The sequence below is a fragment of the Heliconius melpomene genome, chromosome 13 (genome assembly GCF_056956725.1).
Source record: "Heliconius melpomene rosina isolate 202511_hmr_F chromosome 13, ASM5695672v1, whole genome shotgun sequence".
NCBI classification, from domain to species: Eukaryota; Metazoa; Arthropoda; class Insecta; order Lepidoptera; family Nymphalidae; genus Heliconius; species Heliconius melpomene.
The window spans coordinates 12,128,396-12,153,773 of record NC_140401.1 but is presented as its reverse complement, the minus strand read 5'-3'; the positions used below and the strand labels follow the sequence as shown (position 1 = coordinate 12,153,773).

At 32.1% G+C, this 25,378-nt stretch overlaps 2 protein-coding genes across 3 annotated transcripts in view; one reads left to right on the top strand and one right to left on the bottom strand.

Annotated features, from left to right (window-relative positions):
- The first annotated feature begins 13,151 nt into the window (after nt 1–13,151).
- On the top strand, nt 13,152–15,300 carry LOC146532988 (uncharacterized). Its single transcript, XM_085196547.1, has 3 exons — nt 13,152–13,570; nt 14,245–14,370; nt 15,180–15,300. Exons 1-3 carry the CDS (start codon nt 13,430–13,432, stop codon nt 15,267–15,269), a joined length of 357 nt encoding a protein of 118 aa, XP_085052673.1. The 5' UTR covers nt 13,152–13,429; the 3' UTR covers nt 15,270–15,300.
- Nucleotides 15,301–22,945: 7,645 nt separating this feature from the next.
- Nucleotides 22,946–25,378, bottom strand: part of LOC146532984 (uncharacterized) — a 123,322-nt gene continuing 120,889 nt past the window's right edge. For both annotated transcript variants that reach the window (XM_085196493.1, XM_085196492.1), the window contains exon 2: nt 22,946–25,279. In XM_085196493.1, coding sequence (XP_085052619.1) covers nt 23,484–25,244 — 1,761 coding nt within the window. In that variant the 5' untranslated portion in view covers nt 25,245–25,279 and the 3' untranslated portion in view covers nt 22,946–23,483. The remainder of the gene's footprint in view (nt 25,280–25,378) is intronic.

The window sequence follows — 25,378 nt, the reverse complement described above, 5'->3', positions numbered from 1 at the left end:
TTTTTACATTTCTATCTATATTAATATAATTAATTAATTTAATTAATATAATAAAGCGGAAGAGTTTGTTTGTTTGTTTGTTTGTTTGTTTGTTTGTTTGTTTGTTTGTTTGTTTGTTTGTTTGAACGCTAAGATCTCTGGATCTACTGGTCCGATTTACATTGTTTTTGTTTTGTATGAAAGCTGCATTCTTCAGAAGTGCTATAGGCTATAACATTACATTATACATATAAACTAATATATTTTAAAGTACTTTCTAATTTGACATGCAATTTATTCTGCCATGTTAATAACAACCGTCGCGTCGCTACGCAACCGTTACCGCGACATTTTGATATTCATCCTTATGAAAATAAATATAATAGTCACTTTTAGCATTTTATCTAGATTGAATTTATATAGTTTACTGTATAACATTCTAATAAATAATTAAGGAGATGTCACTGATTCGAAATCACCTAGCCTTCGGGCGGCATAGTATGAGTATGACCGACGCGAAAATATTCTTATAGTCCAAGCAGGCGTAGCCGCGTCCGGGTCCACTAGTATTATATAATTCTATCAATGTTATAAAATATATATGTATACATATATGTAGGGGGTAACAGATTCAATACTTTAGATTTAGCGTAAGTGTTTTAGAAATGGAAATTGATGTCTATTCTAATATTACAATAATCTCACTAATACGTTATTTTCATTTCGCACGGACATGGGCAGGGAACTAGTAAAACTATAAAATTAATAATTTTCATTGCTAGCCAATAAATGTTGTACTCACAATTATTGCAATTCTCGTCTCTTTTTAAGCTAAAATATATTTCTCTAGAATATTTTAAATATAAACAGATTCAAAGGGACAGTGAGTGATTGTAAGCGCGATAATTTTATTCGTATTTATTTCCGTTTCGTCGTTATACGACCTCAACCGTACAATTATATCACAGTGTTGTTAAATAAGTTAAAATGTTAGATAAAATAATTTTAATACATATTATTTTAGTGTACAATTCTCATTTATCTACAAAATAAGACAACAATTTCAAGTATTTTAGCATAATAACTGTGAAATAGTATGAAAATGTGCAAATACTATTCCCAAATGATGGAAATAAACAAAGCTATCATAATATTTAAATGGACTAAATATTCTTGGGTAAAGCTTTTGTGTGGTGTTATCTCATACATATCTGTGCCATCGTAGGTAGCGGGTAATCGTTTGCACTGATTTGTGATTTTATTTATTACCTGTAATTAATTTACCTAAACGGGAAGGGCCCTTACCTGTTGGGATTGAATTTTATTTGTGAATGTTTACTCAAATTTATTTTTTGATTTTGACACGTCTTGCGCATTGTGAAGGATACCAAAAGAGTACAACATATTACAAAAAATATTATACATGGTAAGTATATTCCAGATCGTCGTGATGTAAGAGCACACGCGTGCGACGGTTGTGAGTTCGATTCTCACTCGGGGGAGTACAATATTTAACATTTCCATTGCCTCGCTGGGGTAACGAGAGTTCCACCATTCAAGACGCAACGCCTCAAGAATTCAACGGAATGAAGTGAAGAACGACACAAGTGGGGAATGGAGAACAGAATAAAATAGAGAAAATCAATAAGATTTAGATTAAAACCACAATTTTTAAATTCACTCTATATGGATTTCACTCTATGGGTATCGGATTGGAACTTAAAAAAATATACTATAAAAATGTTGTCGAAACTACTTTAACTTTAGTAGCTAGAGTTGATTTAGAAAGTTTATAGACGGTTTTAAGCTTTGACTCGGCTTGTATTGACTTAATTCTATAGAATTACTGAAAGTACCTTATGTGGATTTATTCTGTGATTTTTTAGTGTTTTAACTGTAAATAAGGCTATTAAAAATAATAAAAGATTTCGCTTAAATTTAAATTTAATTGATGAAGTATTCATCATTTTTAGGGTTCCGTACCCAAAGGAAACGGAAACCTTATCACAAACATTCCACATGTATATATAAATATTTATATTTATTATTGTTTCGATAAAATCAGTCACTTTTTCTCAAATACATGTGAGACAAAAGGAATCTAGTGTGTAGACTGAAGATACCACACACACACAGAACATTCAACCTCATGCTTTGTTTTCCCAGAACGGATAAAATAATATAATTTAATGTAGTGTAGTGGTAGTGCGACTGTAAACGCAACGGTTGTTAGTTTGAATCCTTCTCTGGGGAATGAAATATTTAATACTTTCAATTTCTCGCTCTTTTAACGAGGCACAGCGTGGCTTTGAGTTCCACTACTCAACGAACAACGCTTCGAGAATTCGAAAACATAACGAAGAGTTTAACCATTTTTTAACTATTTAAAGGCATGAAATTTATTACTAAAAATAAAATAAGGAAATTATTCCAACGGAATTATTTGTTAAAAAAATAGAGTTCAATTTAAATTAAAACGTAAGGCATATTGGCCATCCGCCAGTATTTATATCAACTGATTCAACTTCCAATTTACAGATTTATTATGCTATGGGGCCTTGTTACATTGATAAGGAATTGTTGAGCTTTAATAAAAAACTCATGTCACAATTGACAATTACTATCAAATTCTTATTTTTTTCAGCTTCACACAGTATCTCGCACAACACAAAAAGTAGTGTAAGTAGTAAATTAGTGTAAGTAGTAACCTAGTGTCAACACATTCCGCTTCAAACTTTCCGCTGAATTTTGGAGGCATTATGTGTTGAGTAGCGGAACTGAACGCCGTACTTTGCTCCGATAGAAAGAGCAAAGAAATTAAAATATAAAATATTTAATTTTCTCGAGTGGAAATCAACCCACAAACTTCCCAGGAACTAACACATTAACACGGCAAGTTAAATAAAAGTTTGTAAAAAGAACTTAATATTTTAATTCAAACTTAAATGATACATAATTTTCTAAATATCTAATAAAATATTATCTCAGATAATAAATCAATTACACTTTCTTATAATCTTAAAGTGATGGATCGGCATTTTGAGAGCTCGAGGCGAAGATGTACTGATCAAGAGAGATGACCCAATATTTACTATAGCAAATGAATTTTTCGGTGAAAATAAATATTTGAATTTCTTATTTATTTATTTTTTCCATTTCTGTACCATATATTTAATTTTATATTCCAGCGGTTATTGGTTCTCCTCGCTAATGTTAACGTTCGATCTTTTAAAATTTCCAAATCAACTTCACCCAATTACATTTAAAAAGAAAATTAATGGACGTTTTATTATAAAAAAATTGGGCCAATCTTCTCTTATAATGATATATAGTTATTACTGAGAATGCTATAAATCCTGGTAACAAGGGTCTATAGGAATAAAATAAAACGTCGATTAGATATACCTACCTTTGGAAAAGCCATTTCGTTACTGATTTCTGTCATAATTTACTTTTTGAAGGTGACTTTTTTAGCCGACTTACAATAAAAGTATAATCACTTTTTTTAGATTTATTTTAGAAGATTTATTTTAATTTAAATCACATAAACCACAAACTAGGGAACATTCCACGTTCCACAAAATCGCTTAAGTTGTATTTAGACTTGGATGCCTATTTCTGGGAGGTGACATATTCCTATAACACATATAATTGATAGGTGTAGGTTATTTTGTTATTTACCTCTACGGTACTAGAATAAAAGTTAAAAGAACCCGCTGGTTAAAGCTAGTATATAATAATTATAGTAATTTAATATTTACAGAAACAAAGTTAAAGCCGAGTACAAAGTTCCCGTCATGTTCATTTCCTGGGACTGATTTTGTAATACCGAAACAACAAAGCCAATGTATATTGTAAACTAAATGTTGAATTCAGTTTGTCTGTTTAACTTTGTCGTGTTAACTTGTATTGTAAATAATTTATAGAAATACATTGTTAATTAGAATATAAGTATATTTCTATATAATTAAAAGAAAAGGATAGAAAAATCAATTCTGTACTTGAAAGATATAAAAAAATATGTAATGGGATTTCGTTAATATGTCGATAATAGAAGCTAAAAAATACTCAGCAGATTTTTTGTCTGTCTGTCTGTCTTTCTATCTGTGAGTTTGTTCAAATCTTGAATTTTGGTTTGGTAGCTTAGTATGGAGGTACGAGTACATCTGTTTCATTCCGGTATTGATTGTAGTTTTCGTAAAAAAACTAATACAGTAAAATTACTTTGAACACTGACAACTACTAGTAATAAATGAACTATGGCAAGATAATAGCTGAAAGTCTAAAGCAACTTAAAGGGTAGTTTTCATCCTGCGTTAATATTTTAATTTACTTTGTCATATTATTTTCAAGTTGAAAAGTGTCAGTTCACATATGGTATGTATCTACATTATATTTATTCGTAACAGAAGATAGATTTACTTTTTCAATATTTTATGTAAAAAATATTTTATATTAAATATTCATTTTCTCTTTTATTTTTCATATAAAAAGCATACACATGTTGTGTAAAGAAGCAAAGATATATTTTTAATTAAAGTGACTTTTATGAAAGAAGAATTTTATTATATTTTGTCAATATGTTACGGATGGATGTATTGAAAAACCTCTTTTTTTCCATATTTTGTTTTTTATTACGTCATATATTTTTAAACAAATAAATATATTTTAATCCGCATATTAATTTTTAAGTTGTGAACGAATGTAACAAAATAAAAGTAAATATTACTACGTGTGCAGCGTTTGAGAGCGGACGTGTTGCGAGCTTTTTTCTATTTTTATAAATTATAACTGCAGTAAAATCGATCATAGTGCTACTTAAATAAGGACTCATTTACTTCAAGTTGGTTCATGCGATTTACGACGTTCTGCTGGATCGAGACGTGAGTTTTGCCTTTCACTTTCGAGTAAGCGAGACAATTATAAAAACCAACTGTTACACTCTTCTTACCACACCACTATTCAAAAGTGCACCTTAATAACTTGGAAATACTATCAAAAAGTGGAAAAAAATTGTGTAACATGAATAAGTCGCCGAGTGGAAGTTCACATGCCGCCGGCTCGAAGTCAAACGAGGTAGTGGATCGACAAGTAACGTTGAGGAAACGTAGGCAACCAGAGACGGACTGTGATTGCAAAAAGGAACTAACCAAATTTCGAGATGAAATAACAAAGTTAATTACCGATTTTACAAATATACAAAAAGAACATATGATGGCTATGCGGGAAGACACATCCCAAATTAAAAACCAGATAAATGTTATTCAATCCTCTACAGAATTTCTTACTGTAGAGCACAAGAAGATAATAAACGAATTAATAGAAATAAAAAAGCAAAACACACAGACTGAAAATAGGCTGAAAAATGTGGAGGATGAAATTATTTTATTAAAAAATGCATCTTCGAGAGAAACTACAACGGTCTCCTCACCAAGCAATGAGAACATCATACGTGAAGTTCAAGAAAGGTATCAACGGGAAAAGAATATCATTATTGTAGGAATTAGAGAGTTACATTTAGAAAAGCGTGAAACAAGATATAATCACGATAAAAATGAAGTTTCATCTGTTCTCGACTCCATAGGTAAGGATATTCCATCTCCAAAGTACATTATAAGAATAGGAAAATATAAACCGAACTTAGATCGACCTATAAAAGTGTGCTTCGACTCAAGTTCAATACCTAAGCTGTTACTACGTGAAAAATATAATATAACTGATAAAAATATAAAGATATACCCTGATAAAACTAAAATAGAACAATTACACCTAAAAAAACTTAAGGAAGAGCTAAAAAAGCGGCAGCAAAATGGTGAAGATAACTTGATTATTAAATATAAAAATGGATATCCTAAAATAATAAAAGCGCCAAAAAACTACAAAATTCAATAAATTTACTTAACAATACTCCTGTAACTACAATAAAAAATAAAACCTCTAGCATAACCTATGGAATAGTAAACACATATGATCAATTAAAGAAGAATTTATACTCACAAAACTTTCTCTACTCCAATATTCGAAGTATAGTCAAACCAGGAAAACTAGATGAACTAAAATGTATTATAAAATGTATAAGCACAAAACTACAGTTTATTTTATTAACTGAAACTTGGATAAAATCCGAACAAGAGGCGAACAGAGTACAGATACCCCATTACACTCATTATTTCAATTTTAGAACATCTGGAAGAGGTGGTGGAGTATCTATTTTTGTACATAACGACCTGGAACATAACTACACTAGTGAAAAATATACCAACGGTAACAACTACTTATGGATTCACGTAAAAAAGCTTAATCTTGATATTGGAATAATCTACAAACCAGGTGATACGAATACTAATCAATTCATAAATGACCTTGAAGAGGAACTTAATCAGAAAAAAAGAGCTATTGTATTTGGTGATTTTAATTTAAACTTATTATCTAATAATAAAGAAGTAACACGATACAGAACTATGCTGACTGAATGTGGATATACTGTATTGAATAAAATTGACAAAGAATTTGCAACTCGTACTACAACTTCTAGTAATACTATTTTAGATCACATAATAACGAATATTAAAGATAAAACTTACCATCTAGCTTTGACTGACTCTGCAATCTCAGATCACATGCAGATATTTCTTGCAATGAAAAAATATAAACTTGAACCACCCAAACGAATTCAGTACGAAGCTATTAATTACGATGCTTTACGAGAAAATGCTGAAATTTACCCCTTCAACTCGGACTCTCATTCATTTACTAATCTCCATAAAGCCATTAACCAAATAAAAGAAAAACATAAGGTGATCAAATCTAAAATACAAAATCTCCCACAAGCCGATTGGATTAATAAAGACATATTAGCAGATATCGAATCAAGAAATGAAGCATGGCGCAAATTTAAACTGGATTCTAATAATTCTGACTTAGAAAGAGATTATGCAAGACAGAAGACGGTTACGGCAACTAACATAAATAAATATAAAAGGAATTTTTACATTGACTCTTTTGTGAGATGTAAAAATAAACCTAAAAAAGTATGGAACCTTATTCATACATTATCTAATAATAAAATAAAATCAAACTGTGTGCCCCCACAACTAATGACTAGTACAGGCTTAATTACTGATGGTACGCAAATATGTGAATATTTTAATAAGTTTTTTGCCACCATTGGTTCCGTTTTGGCTACTCAGATTCCTAATAAATTTCATAATAGTACAGTTTTTACCGTAAGTAGTCATAAATATAATAATAATTTGTCAACATTAACACACTGTAGTAGAAGCGAAATATCTAGAATTATTGATAATTTAGACTCAAACGTAGGCATTGGGATAGATGGTATTAGTACAAAAATAGTTAAGTGTTTGAAGGAATACATTGTTGGAGAATTGACAGACTGCATCAATAAATGTCTAGATGAAGGTACTTTTCCGGATGCTTTGAAAATTGCAAAAGTTACTCCAATATACAAGTCTGGTGTAAAATCTGACCCCGGTAATTATAGGCCCATCTCTGTATTGCCTGTTGTTTCAAAAATATTTGAAAAAGTTATTTACAATCGACTAGATAAGTATTTATCCCAGATTGGGTTTATTTTTAAACGTCAGTATGGTTTTAAAACGAATTCAAATACTTTATGCGCAACAATAGACATAGTGACGAAAATTAAAAGAAATATAGATGCTAAACATATAGGCTTAGGAATATTTATAGATTTGAAAAAGGCCTTCGACACTGTAAGTCACCCCCTTCTATTAAAGAAGCTAAGAGGAATAGGGATCACCGGTACTGCTTATAAATTAATAGAATCTTACTTAACAAATCGTCTACAAATAGTAAAAATTGATAAATATCAGAGTTCGACACATATGATCACTTTCGGTGTACCCCAAGGATCAATACTCGGGCCCCTGTTATTTTTAATATATATAAATAATATCAGTGAATTATCACTTCATGGCGAACTTACACTCTATGCAGATGACACGAGTATTTTTTATTTTGGGCATTCCTTACCAGATATTGCGAAACACGCCCAACAAGATCTTAATGCATTAAGCCGATGGTTCCAATGTAATCTTTTAACAATAAATATACAAAAAACTCACTATATAATATTTAAAGCTAAAAATAAAAAAATACACAATTTTACTCCACTTTCTTTAAATAACACAGAAATCAAGAAAACTAGCACAGAAAAATATTTAGGTCTAACCTTGGACAGTGACCTGACATGGACGGTGCATATAGAAAATATTAAATCTAAGTTATCCTCCCTACTTGGTTCGTTGCGTGGTATCTATCGTTGTCTGCCTCGTAGTGTGTGCTATACAATATATTACTCATTAGTTCAGTCAAATCTAACTTATCTAGTTGAAATATGGGGAGCCGCTGCTAAAACTAACTTTAAATCTTTGCAAATTATTCAAAATAAAATAATAAAACTGCTTTTCCATTTCAAGCCATTAACATCTACAAATAAGATATATAATGAAACTAAAATTTTAAATATTCGTCAACTATATCAATATAACACATGTATTCTTATTCATAAAATTTTACAAAACAATTTACAATCGGAGCTATCTTTTTTGACCAATAAACAAATAGGAAAGAGACCACTTAGAAGTGCAAATAATTTATACTTACCAAAAACAAGAACCAATTATGGCAAAAAATCTATTATTTATGAAGGAGCACAAATTTACAACAAATTACCTCAAGATATAAAAACATAAAAAAAAATTTATAATTTTAAAACTAAATTAAAGGAGCATCTTATAAAAATTAAGTAGAATCCGACCCTGTATTGTGACTTCTCAAAATGTGGGTAAACCTTACTTTATTGTAAACGATCATGGTCAATATGTTTAAATTATCTCAATGTACCCCCTATCACTTACATTTGTTAATTGAGTATTTGATATTCTTTCCTTTTTGTTATTTACCATGTTTTGCTGATTCCGACGCTCACATTGTTTAATACGTATTTATTTAAGATAACTCTGTATTTCTCTTTAAGTGAAATGTAATTTCTTTTGAGAAATAAATAAACTCTTTAACCATAAAAGTTTTTGCAATTGCAAGTCGCTTACGGTAAAAACAAATCAATTACATAAATATATAACAGTAATTCGTAAATAGTATAAATAAATAGTAAGGCTCGAAATTGCATTATAAGTATTATAACAGATAGAGTATTTTATTTTCAAATTAATAAAAAGAATAAATTAAAATAATAGTGTTAAAACACTACGTTCCCACTTATTTGTCAATTATTCGAGATATTATATGTTAACTGGTGGAACAAACCGCCGCACTTTGTCTACCAGAACGGAAAAATTAAAATGATATTCTACTCCCTTCAAGTGGGAATCGAATCCGCAACCATCCTGTGTACACTGTAGCTCTGCACCACGACGATTTCTACGGATATTAATTAAGAAAATAATATATTAATTAATACTAGTATAGATTTGAGAATAACATGAACATTAATTAGTACCAGAATTATATGCATATATGTCCTCCGTAGTCAAACCTCACTTACGCCTGGAATCACCGTTTATACAGATTAATTGCTATCCTCTGCTAACCATTAGGAGACCGCGAAATTGGATTAGACAATTAGCTGTTAACAATTGCCAAGATATTTGTAATGAAGGGGTGTTGGGTACGTTTTCAAATGTTATTATTGAAAATTATAAAAATATATTCTATTTATTATTTTTAGGATTTCGTACTTCAACGTGAAAAAATGGAACCCTTATAGGATCGCTTTGTTGTCCGTCTGTATTCGTCAAGATTTTTTATCTCGAGACAGCGTGGAGGTGTCAACCTGAAGCAAAGAAAAAGCTTCTAAGTTAACGCAATGAAAAAATACGGTATATATAAGTTTTCTACCGGATTATAAAGTTGGAAGGGATTATGAATCAGTATGTAAGCTTCTATTTATGCCGGGATTCCCGTGCAAAAAATTGCTGCGATTAGATTTAAAATAATTAAATATGTTTCTATTAAATACAAAATTTAAAAGAAAATAACTTGAATTCATGAATTCAAATAATACAACTATATGACAACTATATGAATTCGTATAATAAAACTAAAACCTATAAGTAAAAATATTAAACCATATAAATAAGTCATCAATGTGTTATTTTATCAAAGCTCACTTGTTGGTACAATCGTTATTCAACCAAAGCTAGGCTTAAAAAAGCTCCTTAGGCTTTCACAAAAAAACCACTCAAATGTGTTAAACTTAAAAAATATTTTTAACTTGTGGCATGTTTAAACATGCCGCAGCTTTAAAAAGAGAGTACAATTTTTATTTACAGTAATACCATATGAGAATATAACTGAAAAACTCATTTAAAATACGAAATGAAATAATACTGTCAGTATTTAATATTGTTCCAGAGAACAAAAAATGTATTCATTGCGCTAAAATGAAGAGACAACAAATTTTCTCACACGTTTTTTATGTTTTAATATTTTAAGCCGAAAATAAGCATTGGTATTTCTTTTGAAATTCATCAGATATTATTTTTTATTCGAAGCCGTCAGTTTTTAATATGAGGCTATCGTGGTTCTGTGGGTTAGTGTCTGACGCGATATGTATGAACACGATGGTAATGGGTTCGAAACACACTCGGGGGATTATTTTCATTTCCCCTCTCTGCAAATCCATACCTAAATTATTAAATAGCATTCTCTCTCCCCAAATAAAAATTTTAAATTAGAAAATTAATTACCAATTAGTTGACAAATATAAGATACGTTACGTTTCTGTAAGTCTGATAGGTAATTAGTGATACTTCTCTTCTCCCTATTTTCATTCTGTCACTTTAGTGGTGTTCCTATGAATATATCCTATTACTATTCCTATATAATTTTGAAATTTATCCTAAAAACTACTAAAAATCATTAAAATAATTTATTTTCGTTATATTTTTTTAATTATTTATGTGCAAAAATACGTTAGTGAAAAATTCTCGCCTCGGAAGCCGTAAGCTCGACGAAATGAAAACCTGTTTTGTTTTTCCTTTTAAAGCTATAAATGAAACGCCACAATGAAATTCTTTATAAATCTTAGTTACGATCCCATGTACGAGTATGAAGGAAAGTAAGAAAATATGTTGGAAATAGCTAAGCTGATTTTGATAAGCTTTCAAATTGAAAGGTATATATAAAATATATTAAAATAAATGTATATTTGAAACACGCAAAACTTCACAACTACTGGACAGATATGGATTTTTTTTATTGTGTAGCTTTTAGGCCTGGGTAGTATGTATTGTAATATGAAATTAAAAGTATTATACGGTATGAGAAAGTAATAGAGAAGGTGCAAGAATAGAAAGATGGCCTTTAAGGACTTTTCTTTAATAATATTTAATTTCATAAAATATATTTTTACCAGATATTAGGTAAAAGGCTCACGTTATGAATGTAAAATATTAAGTATACGTACAAAACCTCAAGCATATGGACAATATCGTAAAATCTACAGACATCCATAATTTTAACAATTTTGTATCATTTATTACAACCCTTACTTCAGTAAAACGTGAAATTTGAAATGGAAATTTTTCAACGGCTCAAATTTTCAATTTCACCAAGCAAAGTAACAAAAGCCACTATATATAGTACCTATAGTAATAAGATGCAAAGTATCGTTCGAGGAATAGCGCAATACGCTTTGCATTGAAATATGATGGGTATAACTTTGAACATTTGGGCGAAATGAAAGGACGGTGTAATCCTTACCGGATGTCATAAATGACGGATCAATTTTAATGTCGTTTTTGGGTTTGAAAATGAAACAATTAAGCATGTCTTTATATCGGAGTACAAGGTATAAATTAGTGGTACTAAGAAATATTAAGAACGGTAATATTGCACGCATAGTAACTAAAAAAGATACAATATAATATTTAACGGGTCTCACACACCTAACCCGCGCAACGCCGGGTAAAATATAACAGTATGTTTTTGTTTGTAAAGTAAATTAATTATTTTAAACTCGTATAAACAACTAAAATCCGCCATTAAGCGAGATCGCATATAATGCTCCCATTATATTCATATTTAGTCAATTATACTTTTGTTGTACTATGTTTGCAATGATTGTCATTATTGTATAATTTTGTCGGAACTATAGCTATTTGCTTTTGATTACAATATTATTATTTACAGCGGATTTTTGCATTGAAATTATAAAAATAAATATTATGCAATGTTTTTTCTAGATTGTAGTTTCATTGTTATTCTACATATTGAAAGATTACGAACGATATAATTGATACATGTTGAATGGCGGAATTCAACTTCTGGCACAGTATTCTTGTCCCTTTGTAACTTGGAAACAGCTAAAAAATTATAAAGGAAAACAGCTCAAAAATTATACAGACGAAAAAATCCAATTTTAAATTATAAATATAACTTTACCAAGCCACACTAAAAACAATACAACTAAAAATAGAATGTTACAGTGAAATTTCGATATTGGCAACATTTCCCTCATTTCGAAAACATATTTCAAAGCGATTAAAGCTGGTTGTACATTATGACAAGTCTGTTTAAAACGCCAAAACAAGTCCAGTTTCTTGGCACGATATGCACTGCACTGTAAAGTCTTAGGATAGGAATAGTTTATTTTAATTTAAAGGAAGACTACCCAGAAGGCGCGTTTGCTCTAACTCCAGGGAGTCATTTTACAAAAATATGCTCAAGAAGTGAAAATATCTTATGAAATTTTAAAATATATGTTTATTTTGTGGGCTGGGTTAAATTGTTTTTCAATCTTATAATTTTATTCCACACAACGGGGTAGGCTGAAAGAACTTAATGATAACATACTTTGTTCTCCGATTTCTTCACAGATATTGCATGTCGAGATACGAAACTCGTCGTTCTTCGTTTATGAGAGAGTAAAAAATATTTTAATTGCCACAATTGGAAGTCAGATACTGTCCGCTTCAAGATTATGTTAAGAAATGATTTGTCTGCGATTGATCTATATTATAATAATTAATAATTCTAGGGCGAAGCCGCAAGAAAAGAGTAGTAAAATATATAAATAATCTTAATGAGTGGCCTTAAATAGTTATATTACTAAAATATCATTAATTCATCTATGCGTGAAATTATGTCAGAGAAGGTTACAATAATTTAATAGTTTTGTTAGTATATCATGTGAACACTATTATGTTAAACGTCCAAAATGTACATTCGAGGTTTATTTTTAATCTGTTTTCTATTTTCCATGCAATTCTTTATAGGACAAGCGGAGAATGGTAATGTATTATACAATATTTTCTTTATGTTTTTTTCTGATTAAAACAAATAAATCTGATTAAAATAATACGTAATAAATAAAATCTGTATTATATTACTTACGTACCTAAAAATTATTTGTATTAAATTAACAGAAAACCCTATAGCAGCCATGATTCACAAATCACTAACTGCTGTTGCTCATTCTTGTATGGAAAAAATCAACGGTACCGAAGAGGACCTAGAATATCTTCGCAAAGATCCTCCTTTTCCTGAAAAGTCTGCTTGTATCATAGTTTGCTTATTAAAAAAAGTAAGTAAATGTCATCAGCCTATCGCCATCCACTGCTGAATGTAGGCCTCCTTTGTCAAGCGTCAACCATCCCGGTCTTGGGCTTCTCGCATCCATCCGGTGCCAGCCACCTTCTTTTAATCGTCTGTCCATTGTGCTGTAGTAAATGAGCTATGTTTATTATAGCAGCCATGTTTTTTCCTGATACAATTTCAACGCTGTGGTGAGGAATTCAAATTTGGATTTATTTATATAAGTTATTCTAGGTACAGAAAGTGTGGGAATACGATCCAAGTTAATTTCCGCCAACCATGAAATTTTAGCAAAATTGGAGGAATTTAACGCCGCATAGTAAAACTTTTTTGTATCAGATCAAGAACCCCTTAAATATTAAATAAAAAATCCCTGGCTAAGAATTGAAAATTTTTTTAGTTTTACCCGCTTGACCAAATGGAAGTACTCGTAAGTAAAATGAAACATGACATATTCTGAAGGCGAGAAGTAGTTTCGACCGCAAGTACATCGAAACGATTAACGTGATGTCTTTTTCGAAAAATTTACCATCCAACAAAAATGAATCCTATTCGAATCCGTAGTTCCTAAGATTAGTACATGCAACTAAACTAACTCTTCAGCTTTATAATATTAGTAAAGATGTGATGGCGATTATTAATATTTTAAAACTTTGTTAACAGATCGGTGTTGTAAAAGATGATCATTTTTCTAAAACTGGTTTCGTAACAGCAGTCACTCCTTTAGTCTTTCACAACAGAAAAAAACTTGAGCATATGAAAAACGTATCGGAAAAGTGTGATAAAGAGGTATTTTTATACTTTGTATATTTATTTTCTTCACTCATCACAGTTTTTTTTTAAATTCCCGCACCAGATAAAACCTAAGAATCTTGTGTTAAGGTATTTTGTTTGCCATTTAGATACTTCCGTACCCCACTTTCATCGGATTTCTTAATAGAATTGCACGAAGGTAGTTTCTCAAATACGGACGGAAAGTAGTCAATCGAGAAACTTGACGCTAGGTCCTCTTTCATTAAGTTACTATGAGAATAATTAAATAAAATGTAGTTTTTTGGAACTTATAAAATAAAGCAAAAAAAAAATGAATTATTACTTAAAACAAATTAAAACAAGTATTTTGTTCTCATCTCTACACAGCGTGATGATATGGGGCTGGTCTTAATTCTATAGGATTTATTAAAGAAAATAAAAAGTTTAATGTAAGAAAGCAAGAAAGGATTTTATTATACACTATCTTTTTCTTTAGGCTTTGCTTCCAAAAGATTTGTCTAAAATGTAAATTACACACCACACATTCTAACAGTGGCGTAGCTAGGGTATTTGCTGCCCGGTGCGGCTTAGGGGACTTGATGCCCTTTAAAATGGTCTAAGGTCTAAAAAAAAAAAACAAAGTGTCTTCTACTCTCACGTAGATCAAGTGTCAGACACTAAAATCTGACATGGCCTACCTTTAAAAAAAAATAATCGTCGACTTTGATGCCCCTTTCCTTTTGATGCCGCATGCGACCGCACCGCTCGCACCCTCCTAGCTACGCCACTGCATTCTAAATCAAATCGAGTACTAACGTCATTTTTTTTACTTCTTTTCTTTCCAGATAACCACCACTGAAGACACTTGCCAGCTCGGCAACTCAATAACCGCTTGCATATTCAAATACGCTCCAGAACTGCATTACAAAACTTAAAGCAATATAAATAAATAAAAATTTATGAATGTATATTGGTTTCATTTGGAATTCACGTTTCGTTTTGGCGAATCGTACTTGTTTTAAATATTTTACAATATACCTTATGCGTTTGTCCGATTGTAAATACGATGGTTGTGGGTTCGTTCTCTAATTAAGAGATAGGTGGGGATCGGCGTTGAGTTCCGCCGTTTATACGAGAAAATTAGGCGGAAAGTGGGGAACGGATTGCCGTCACACTAGGTACCCTCTGCCTACACTCCTAAATGCGGGATGAAGCTAAAATGAAATTAGAAAATGTATGAACTTATTGTAGGTATGACCGTGTATGTACCTACAGATTTTGTAGGTTTGTGCGCTTGCGACTCATTTATTTAAATTTTACGTATATTAATTTTAGATAGATTTCTCTAAAAAATATATATCTCCAGAAGGTCTAACGTTTTTTTCCAAGTGACTAAGACTAAGACCTGAATCCAGCATCAAGCATGTCAAGAGATCCTCACCACGTCCTCGTTGACGGTCGTCTTGCATTTATTTCTATGAAAATAGCACTTTCCAGCTTACGTTGAACCTTAAATGTGTCACTTAAGTCGTCTGACAACGCGAATATTATGTTGAGTGCTATCGTCATGTTAATGAGCATTGTGTGAAATTGATCATATTTTTTTATTTCTTACTTAATGATAGTTTATTTCTTATTTAATGATATTTGATGGAAGTCATGGCGCAGGGGTAGAAGCGTGTGACTGTAAATGCGGTTGTGGGTTCGATTCCCACTCCACAAAATGAAATATTTAATATTTTAATTTCTTTGCTCTAGTAACGAGGCAAAGCGCAGCGTTGAGTCACTCAAAATTCGTTGAGTCCTCAAAAAAACGAGAATTCTGCGGAAAGTGGAGAACGGAAGTGTCTGAACACTAGGTTCACAGATTCCCTCTGCCTACCTACCTATATGGGATATAAAAAACAAACGAACGAACTAACCACTTTCACACTTACAGGTGACACTTGGTCCCTCAACCCCACGATTCTTTAATAATGCTCTTAAAACACAAAATTATTAAACCTCATTTTACTATGTTCGTATAATATTCATGAATATTTGAGGTGTAGAATATTAATATCTAAAGAATTCAAGGTTTTAGGTATCATAAATAAGAAATGGTTTCATTTTAATATTTTGGTTGGGTATAATTAATATACATTGAAAGTTAATTTAATTTATTTTATTAATTTAATCATTATTATACTGTAACCACATATTAAAATTAATTGTGGCGCAAACACGATGGCTGTGTTTTTTTCTGCATAGCAGGGAAGGCAAAGGGAACCTAATGTTAACACTCTACTCCCCCCTAGTCACCAAATTTTCGACACATTACATGTTGAGTGGCAGAACTCAACGCCGAGCTTTGTCTTGTTATCAGAGCAAGGAAATAAAAATAAATTATTGTCCCGAATAAAAACCAAACCCACAGCTCTGTTAAGATAAAGCAAGGCGTTAACTTTCGCTACAGTAACAAGTAGAGAATGTAGTGTCTTGACACTAGGTTCTCTGTTATATGTGTGATATAGCAATATACAGAAAATTTAGTTTAGTTTTTAGAGAAATTATTAATTCATAAAAAAATAATAATAATATCCATCCGCATGTTAATTAATAGAAAGCGAAATAACAGATTTTTTTAATTAAAAAGGCACGTTTTTAACTCTTTTCAATGTATAACATAACAATTGAATCAATTTATCCATCACTTTGTTTACATTTGTCGCATTTTTATTTTGAAATAATAATAAAAAGGCATTTTTGGTGCAGTACTAGATGATTGTGAGTTCGATGTCCACAGGTCATATTTAAATTATTATTTAATTCTTACTTGGCACTATATGTGACAAAATAAAATCTAACAAAAACTAAATATATGCTATATCAATATAATATGTTTGTATATTGAAGTCGTCGTAGTCCAGCGGTTCAGTGTCTGGCTGTAAACACGACGATTTTAGCTTCGACTCTCATTCTCGATAATGAATTGTTCTCATTTTCTCGCTCTGGTAATAAGAGAAAACACAAAGTTGAGTACCGCCACTTAACACGTAATATCTAGAAAATTCCGCTAAAATTGGGAAACGGAGTGTCTTAACACTACGTAATTTTTACCAACTTTGCTATATGCGGAATACAGTATGAAACTAAAAAAACCTATGCACATATTTACATAGTATTCTACTGTAGGCACTGTACTGTATTTTTTGTACAAATGTTTCACATACCCGAGCTCTGCGTGTTGGCGAGTAATAATAAATGATATATACCATTATAAAACACCCCTTTATTGCCTCTGTGGTTTGTAAGTTTAAAAATGCCGCAATTCGCAATTCGTATAGCCGCAAGATTAATTTATAAATGAAATATATGGATGTATTGTTCAATTGATTGTGTTTTTGTTAGTTTAAAGGTGGCTGTAGGTTTGATTTGGTTGTGAGAAAAAAATGCTTTTGGAGAATAAAGTTAAAAAAACAAATGCAAAATGGAACCTAATGTAAAAATCTTCTATTTCGGATTTTCCGCCCAATTTTCGAGACATACTCGTAGCTTGTGTTGAGTCGCGAAGAAGCTCAACACGTTCAACACACAGTCACTTAGTAACGAAAAATAGATAGCAAGCAGAAGAAAATAAAATAAATAAAATACGAGTATCAAACTCAACACTATTTAGCTACTCAGTTTTAACATACATACATATATACACACATACTATAATTATCATAATTGAAGAATTTCGACCTGAACTCATTAATTATCTTTTGTCAGAAAATAAGCCATTGTACAGATCTGTTAGTGGAAATGATAATTATTTTGTTTCGTATTAATTGTAATTTATTAAGTGTATAATTTTGTTGGACGTAGGTACACGTCTTTACATGTTTCATCAGAAGTTTAAATCTATACATATAATAAAGAAGTAAAAATATACATTGAATTACAAAATAATAGTTGAAGGGTGTTTAGGAACAGTAATAGAGCCCAAATCTACAAAAAAATTGTCTGTATGCCTGTTTATTTGTCTGTTAGTACGCGCTAATCTCCGGAACTACTGGACGAATTTGAATGATTGAACAATATATTATAAATTAATTTAAATGTTATTATATTAAAATAATGTATTACTTATTATCGATGATGTAATGTGGCAGCCGTTACGCGGTAGTTTGATTGTAAGCACAACAGCTGTGGGTTCAATTTCCACTCAGAGTAATCCTACTCTATTATATACATTCAATAAGAATGGACGTAGAGGAGGCTAGTTGTTTATGGGTTTTATATTGCAAACTGGGATGTCGTCGTCGACAGCAAAAACGATACTGGGTTCATTCTATTTTGGGTCAAAGATAAGCTTGCTTGTGACTTTATATTCCACACTAAGTATGTACATATGTATGTACAAAATATATCAATAAAAATACATAATATGTATATACATAGACTGATAAATACATTACCCTCTTTATTATCGCGCAGTCGGATAGTAAAATAAAAATAGATTAGTACCAGATGTAAACAGTACTAAGATATTTAAAGCGTTTTCTTTTTTAAATTATTACAATGTCACTTCGACTAATAACTAGAAACGTAATTTATTGAAGTGTCCGCCACTCAGCTTTAGCAAAGTTAGGAAAATAGTTTATGATACGTTTATTTAATCTTTTTTTCTTTGTTGTTTTAATTTTGCATGTAATAATAAAAATAATATTTATTCATTTATTTATTTATATTCATTTATTTATATAATAGTATTTCCGTATTTTGAATGTATTGAAACTGACTGTACTGAATATAACTGGCTGGTTTTAATACCATTAAATGTGCCATTCTGAAGAAATAATAAATAAAAAAGTAGTTCCCGCCATTTTTCCTCGCTCTGGTAACGAGGCAAAGCGCGGCGTTGAATTTCGCCACTCGGAAACTTGGAACAAAGTGTCTTAAAAATAGCTTCCCAGGTTCCTCGTGCTTAACTTGCTATGTGTGGGATATAGCGTGAAGCTATAAAAAACTAAAATAAATGTAAATTATAACTCTATATTATCCAACACCACGACCTCTATTTGAAGTTTAAAAGATTGAACTTTATATCAAAAGTAACCTAGTTTGGCTTGAGTAAAATTACTCAGTTGTTAAAGTTGCCTTTTGAGTTAGCGGAACAAGCTGAAGAAGAAGTACAGGCCATGTGGCCATAACTACTTAATATAATGAAAATGTATTGTGTGTTGTTAGAATTAGAGATGTTGGTGACTTTGTGACTTTATAGCAGAATCGAGTGAGAAGTATAGGGTCTAAGTATTAGTAGACACACTGTCCAATTTTCGAAACATTGCGTGATGAGTGGCGCAACTCAACGCCGCGTTTTACGAGAATGAGGAAACGATAATAATTAATTCCTCCGAGTGATATAATTATATTTATGATATTATTTTCAGTTTAGGGGGTGAATACTAATGAACCATGAAACACGATTTTTCCATACAAACTTTCAACCCCTATTTCATGCCTTTAGAGTTATGATTTTTCAAAATCCCTTCTTAGTGGGTGTCAACGTTATGAAAGTAAACATCTGTCAATATTTCACGTTTCTACCATCGGTTACGAATGTGCGTGAGTCTCACCTCCGTCAGTGGGAACGTCTCCTTTTATATACTCGTATGTAGATAACCTCCAAAGATCAACTACCAAATTATTGCTGTCCCTCTTAGCGATTCCTCCAATAATCTATTTTTATGTTTTTCCTGAAACTGACAATATTATCCCTTTTGTATAACAATAATAAAGAAAAATACATTTTAACACTACCTTTTCAGTGACGCTATTGAAACGGGTATACAATAATTCTGGATTGAAAACCTACCTTTTGTCTACTTACCATAGCAAGGAAATAATATTAAATATTTCATGTCCTTTAGGGTATCATATTATTACAAAAAGAAATTAACCAATTCTGAATAAAAGATATCTATGTCCATGACTCGAGATTGTAGATATAACAAAGTTACTTAGAAAGGCTAAATAAGCTCAAACTTTCTTATTGTTCAATATTCATTTAAGAAAACATTCTCAGTTACAACTTTGAGAAGAAACATCAAAATAAGTGAGCTTAATTAATTTAATACTATATAAAATAGCTAACTTTCGAGTCATTTTATAGTAAACATAATGGTTGTGGTTTTGATCCCTAGGACAGTAAATGATTTTCATTTTTCCTCTCTGACAAGATCAAGCGCGGCGTTAAGTTCTGCCACGTAACATTAACGTTTTTTTTAAAAAAGATAAAAAGACATAATTATCGTCTATATGCTTCTAAATTATTCAGAAAGAGATTCTACGTAATTGCAATAAGTGATATGTATCGCCCATTAACAATACTTCACACGAGTTTCCTTACAATAAGGACCGTTGCTTACAAGCAACTGCCCCCGATCGACACTGCTTTTATAGTCTTTTTCACCTACATCTACCCTCTTTTACACGAATTCGCTAACAATAATACAAATTATAGACTTCTGCTTTAGTAAATCAACATATTATGTTTGTCTTAGGCTAGTCGTGAGAATCAAATTCATAGTGCCTAGGAAAAAGGAACTAAAAAAAATCTAATTTAAAATGACACACCGTATCTTTACCCATAAATTCATTAGAAGGATTTTAATAACGTAGCGCGAACGTACCACAAAATGACTTGAAGGGCTGACCCAATTTCGGCTTTTATTACGTTACCGGTTATTTTGTTTTCCAACGCCTATAAAATTACACCTTGAACCGATTTTCGACGTCTTGTTAGTACGTTGCCATTTATCGGTCTTTACGACGCTACCTACCATTATCCCTCAGGATGAGAGTAAAAGAAAATTAAATGAAGGTTCGTAATATGCAAATATATGCATGCGTATGTGTTCTTATAGAGTACTAGCGGACGCGCGCAGCTTCGCTTGCGTATTTAGGAGTGAATTCTAATAACCCATGAAACATGTGTTCAATGAAATATTTTTAAGAGTCTAAATATCAAATTTTATAAAAATCGGTGGCTATTTAAGAATTTTTCCATACAAACTTTCAACCTCTTATTTTCACTCTTTGGGGGAGAATTCTGGAAAACGATGAAACATGTGTTCAATTAAATACTTTCAAATTTTATAGAAATTGGTGCCGATTTAAATTTTTTTCCATACAAACTTTGAACCCCTATTTCACCCCTTTAGGGTTAAAATTTTTCAAAATGCCTTCTTAGTGGATGTTCAGATTACGAAAGTAAACATCTGTCCAAATTTCACGTTTCTACGCACAGCGGTTATGGCCGTGCGTGCGTCTTACCTCAGTCAGTGAGGACAAGTCCTTTTATATATATAGATAGTAGGCTAAGGTTGATTGTTTTGTGCTTCATCCACATAGTTGATAACAAACAGTTCATCGAGGACATACAACGTGACGCGTAATTTATATATAGTAGATATGTGTGTGAATAAAATTGTCAAATAATATAAAGTAATATACGCAAATTTAATTTATAAAAAAATATATTTACCTTGTAGTACAATCCACTTCCAATCAGCAAGGAACAGGATGCAGGATGAAAAATGTTTTTCATTCTTTCGTTTGGAAATGTATTTATACAAATAAAAGTATTAATTTTTTTATAAAATATTGAGTGTCGCAGCCTAACATCGTACTTGGTTTAACTAGGCCGAGAAAATTAAACATCTATATTAATATTATAAAGTTAAGTTTGTTGAACTAACCTCAGAAAATATGGATTCGAAATGGTCTATTAGTGTTTTTGTCTTTCATATATTACATCACGGTAAAAGTTTCGATGTAATTCTCTGTATGGTCAAAATTAAGCCAGGCACTTGGAATGTGTCATGCACAACTCTTATTTATTTCCGTAAGACCAAGCGGGCGAAGTCGTAATTAAAAGCTAGTTTCATATAAATATTCCTGTCAGTGAGAATCGAACCCACATCTACATATACAGTTTATATGTGTAATATACCGTATACATTTCTTTCTACTTACGTACTCGTACTACAATATCATTTAAACAAAGATTCCTATAAATTAAGTTTTATTTATTGAACACTCATAATTATTAAAGTTTCTTAACAATAACAACCTCCTGTATAAATTTAACACAAATTTCAAATTGAAAACTGACAAAAGAAAATGAAATATTACAACGAAACTTCCGATTTACTCATAGAATTTGGGCAAAGGGATAATTAATAGGTAAAATTTGTAAATCTCATAAAGTGGGTCAAAGATTGCGCAAGCGTTTATGGCAAATTGTTTTGGCAGTTAACGGCTACAAATGCAGTTACGCTGAAATACTGCTCTTAATTGGGCTACAGCTCTCTGGAACAGTGATAGATTGTCATTGCTGATGTGTCAGAGGTAACGGGTTCTCTTTGTGAAAATATTGTTATATAAAGGTGGACAATTCAAAACATTTTAAGAGTTAATATGCCTGAATAAATTGTAAATTATTTGGTAGCTTTACTACAAGAACGTAGTATAATTTCGTTGTTTCTACATTGATAGATTGACATTTCTGAATCGAAAATGTCATGAACAAAGAATTAAATTGAAAAACTTACATCTAATGGATTCAATAAAACAACAGAAGTTATATTATAATGTGATCTGTTTATTTTTACATTATTTGCATTGAAATAAAACTTTTATAAGCTATTGGCCTATTTGAAGTATATTATAGCTTTATACACTCGCATCGTAAGTTAAAATAACAAAGAGAGATGAAAATAAGACAAAGAGGTCAGTCTTATACTTGGGAAGTTTGTAAACATGAATCACCAATATTTACAAAAGTTGGGAAGACACATACGCGAAGAAAAAAAAGGAACGTCTAGTAAATAAACAGGTAGAGACTAAATGCTTTACATTTCAACATCCCATGCGAATAACCTATTCACATAAACGTCTATAGTAGTACAGTTCATATTGATAACAACCTTAAGTAAATATAAATCTCACAAGATGTCTCACATCGCTCACGCACATTATTTACAAGTTTCATTTAAAGTAATCACGTTAAAATTATCGTATAATAAATACAATAAAATTGGGAAATAGTCTAATTGACTCAAAAAATGGTAGGTACCAGGTCACCTCAAGCTTGAGACGTCCAGCACCAGCGGCCTCGGCTAAAGGGAGACGAAGTCTGGTGGCGGAGGCGGTAGTGTCAATACTGGTGTTTCAGAAGCTTCCACGTTTTCTGAACTAGCTCCAGGTAATGACCATGTCGAGCTGCCTGTGGCTGTCACTCTAGGACCCATATTGTCATAGGCTGGAGCATTACAGCATGTTCTACTTCTACGAGGAAGAGTCGCACCACCACTAAGTAAGTCTGGGTATTTACCAGGCTCGCTTCTACCCGCTACTTGAACAGATATAAAAATATTTCCATACGGAACTGGTACTGCAAATTCAGCAGGAGGAGGTGGAAAGGCTCCAGGTGTTCCTTCGATTGTTATATGAACAGGATCAAAGCCACATCCTCTGGGTGTTTCATCTATAGACAGAGACCGTTCAGTCAATTCAAAGTTGCACGGCGATGCCATATCAGCGATAGAACGATCGCAGCTTACGACAACAGACGCATCAATTAGACGTTTCTCTTGATCCATAAAACTTCGACTAGGTGGAACAGTTCTCCTTCTCAGGTGCCAGCATGCCACAGCCGCAATAAATCCAAGAGCAGCTAATGCACCTAATGCACCAAAAACGACCCCTAGTAGTTGTGGAATGCCTGGAGCAGTACGTGCAGTAGCTGTTTGTGATCTTGGTAAAACAAGACTTATTACGGCTCTAGCTTCTCCTGCCATACTTTTTCCAAGACATGTCCACTCTCCAGCTGCACTAGAAGTCACATTTAATAATGTTATATTCACCCATCTAACACTACCGGGTACTCTTTCGTCGGAATTATCATCTTCGATTACTGTATCTGTTTCTTCCATGTCGCAGTCAACCGTACTGTTTCGTATTTCAACACCATCTAACATCCACGTGACGTTAGGTTTAGGAACTCCATGAACCCAACAACCAAATGTTGCAGGTAAACCAACTTCTGCCCTCACAACTAATGTGCTTGATCGTACTTCTGGGGGGCAGACCATGGCTTCACTGAAAATATTTCGCCATTTATTACCTGATTGTGTAGTTGGCTCTACACAAACTAACTCCTCCGTACCCAGCTTACTTTCTAAAAACCAATCTTTGAACTCGCGTAAACGGCAATCACATCGCCAGGGATTTCCAGAGAGCTGCATTGTTTTTAGTGCGGGAAGGGCAAAAGTAATTAAACGTAGGAATGTAAGTTGATTTCTTCGTAAGTCTATCGTCTCTAGAGATTTTAAATTTCGCAAGGCGTTTGTGTGTATTGTCCTTAATCTGCAACCATCCAATGATAAAATCCGTAGATGTGGAAGTGGTGGAAACTGGTCTGCTACTAATATAGTCAATGGATTGTTACTTAATATTACATGTCGTAATCTTTCGTTGCCTCTGAATATATCCCTTGGCAGGATAGCTAGATCATTATCCGCTAAATCAACTTCTATTAAAATCTTTAATTCTAGGAAAGCATCTGCGTGGATAGACCTAAGTTTGGTGGCTCGTAAATTAAGCCGTTGTAAATTGAGTAGACCGATATTATAGAACACTTCTTGAGGAAGATTTCTCAGTGGGTTGTCGTGGAGATCTAAGACTTGTATATCAGATGAGAGAGCTGGCGGGCGGCGTAGGTCACTAGAGGCACACATGGCAGTTTTCTTCCCCGAGGACCACTTGCAACGACACGTCGCGATGTGAGCGCAGTCGAGCCAGTCGCTGGCCGTCCTCGCGGTACACGTCGTGAAGATAACTATCCAATACCACCTGGCCCACGACACGCGCATACTCATCTCATTTCGGATTTGTCTTTGCACCGGCCGTATGCCTGAAACAATAAGAATATATTCAATTATTTAACTTTATACTTTGCGGACTTATATATAATTGGTTATACTTAAAGCTATGTATAACCTCCTATGTATTC

Excerpts from the sequence above, each read along its gene's own strand:
- LOC146532988 (XM_085196547.1), top strand. The coding sequence starts at position 13,430 with ATGATTCACAAATCACTAACTGCTGTTGCTCATTCTTGTATGGAAAAA. Across the intron at positions 13,571-14,244 it reads TAGTTTGCTTATTAAAAAAA|ATCGGTGTTGTAAAAGATGA; the intron begins GTAAGTAAATGT and ends CTTTGTTAACAG. Across the intron at positions 14,371-15,179 it reads CGGAAAAGTGTGATAAAGAG|ATAACCACCACTGAAGACAC; the intron begins GTATTTTTATAC and ends TTTTCTTTCCAG.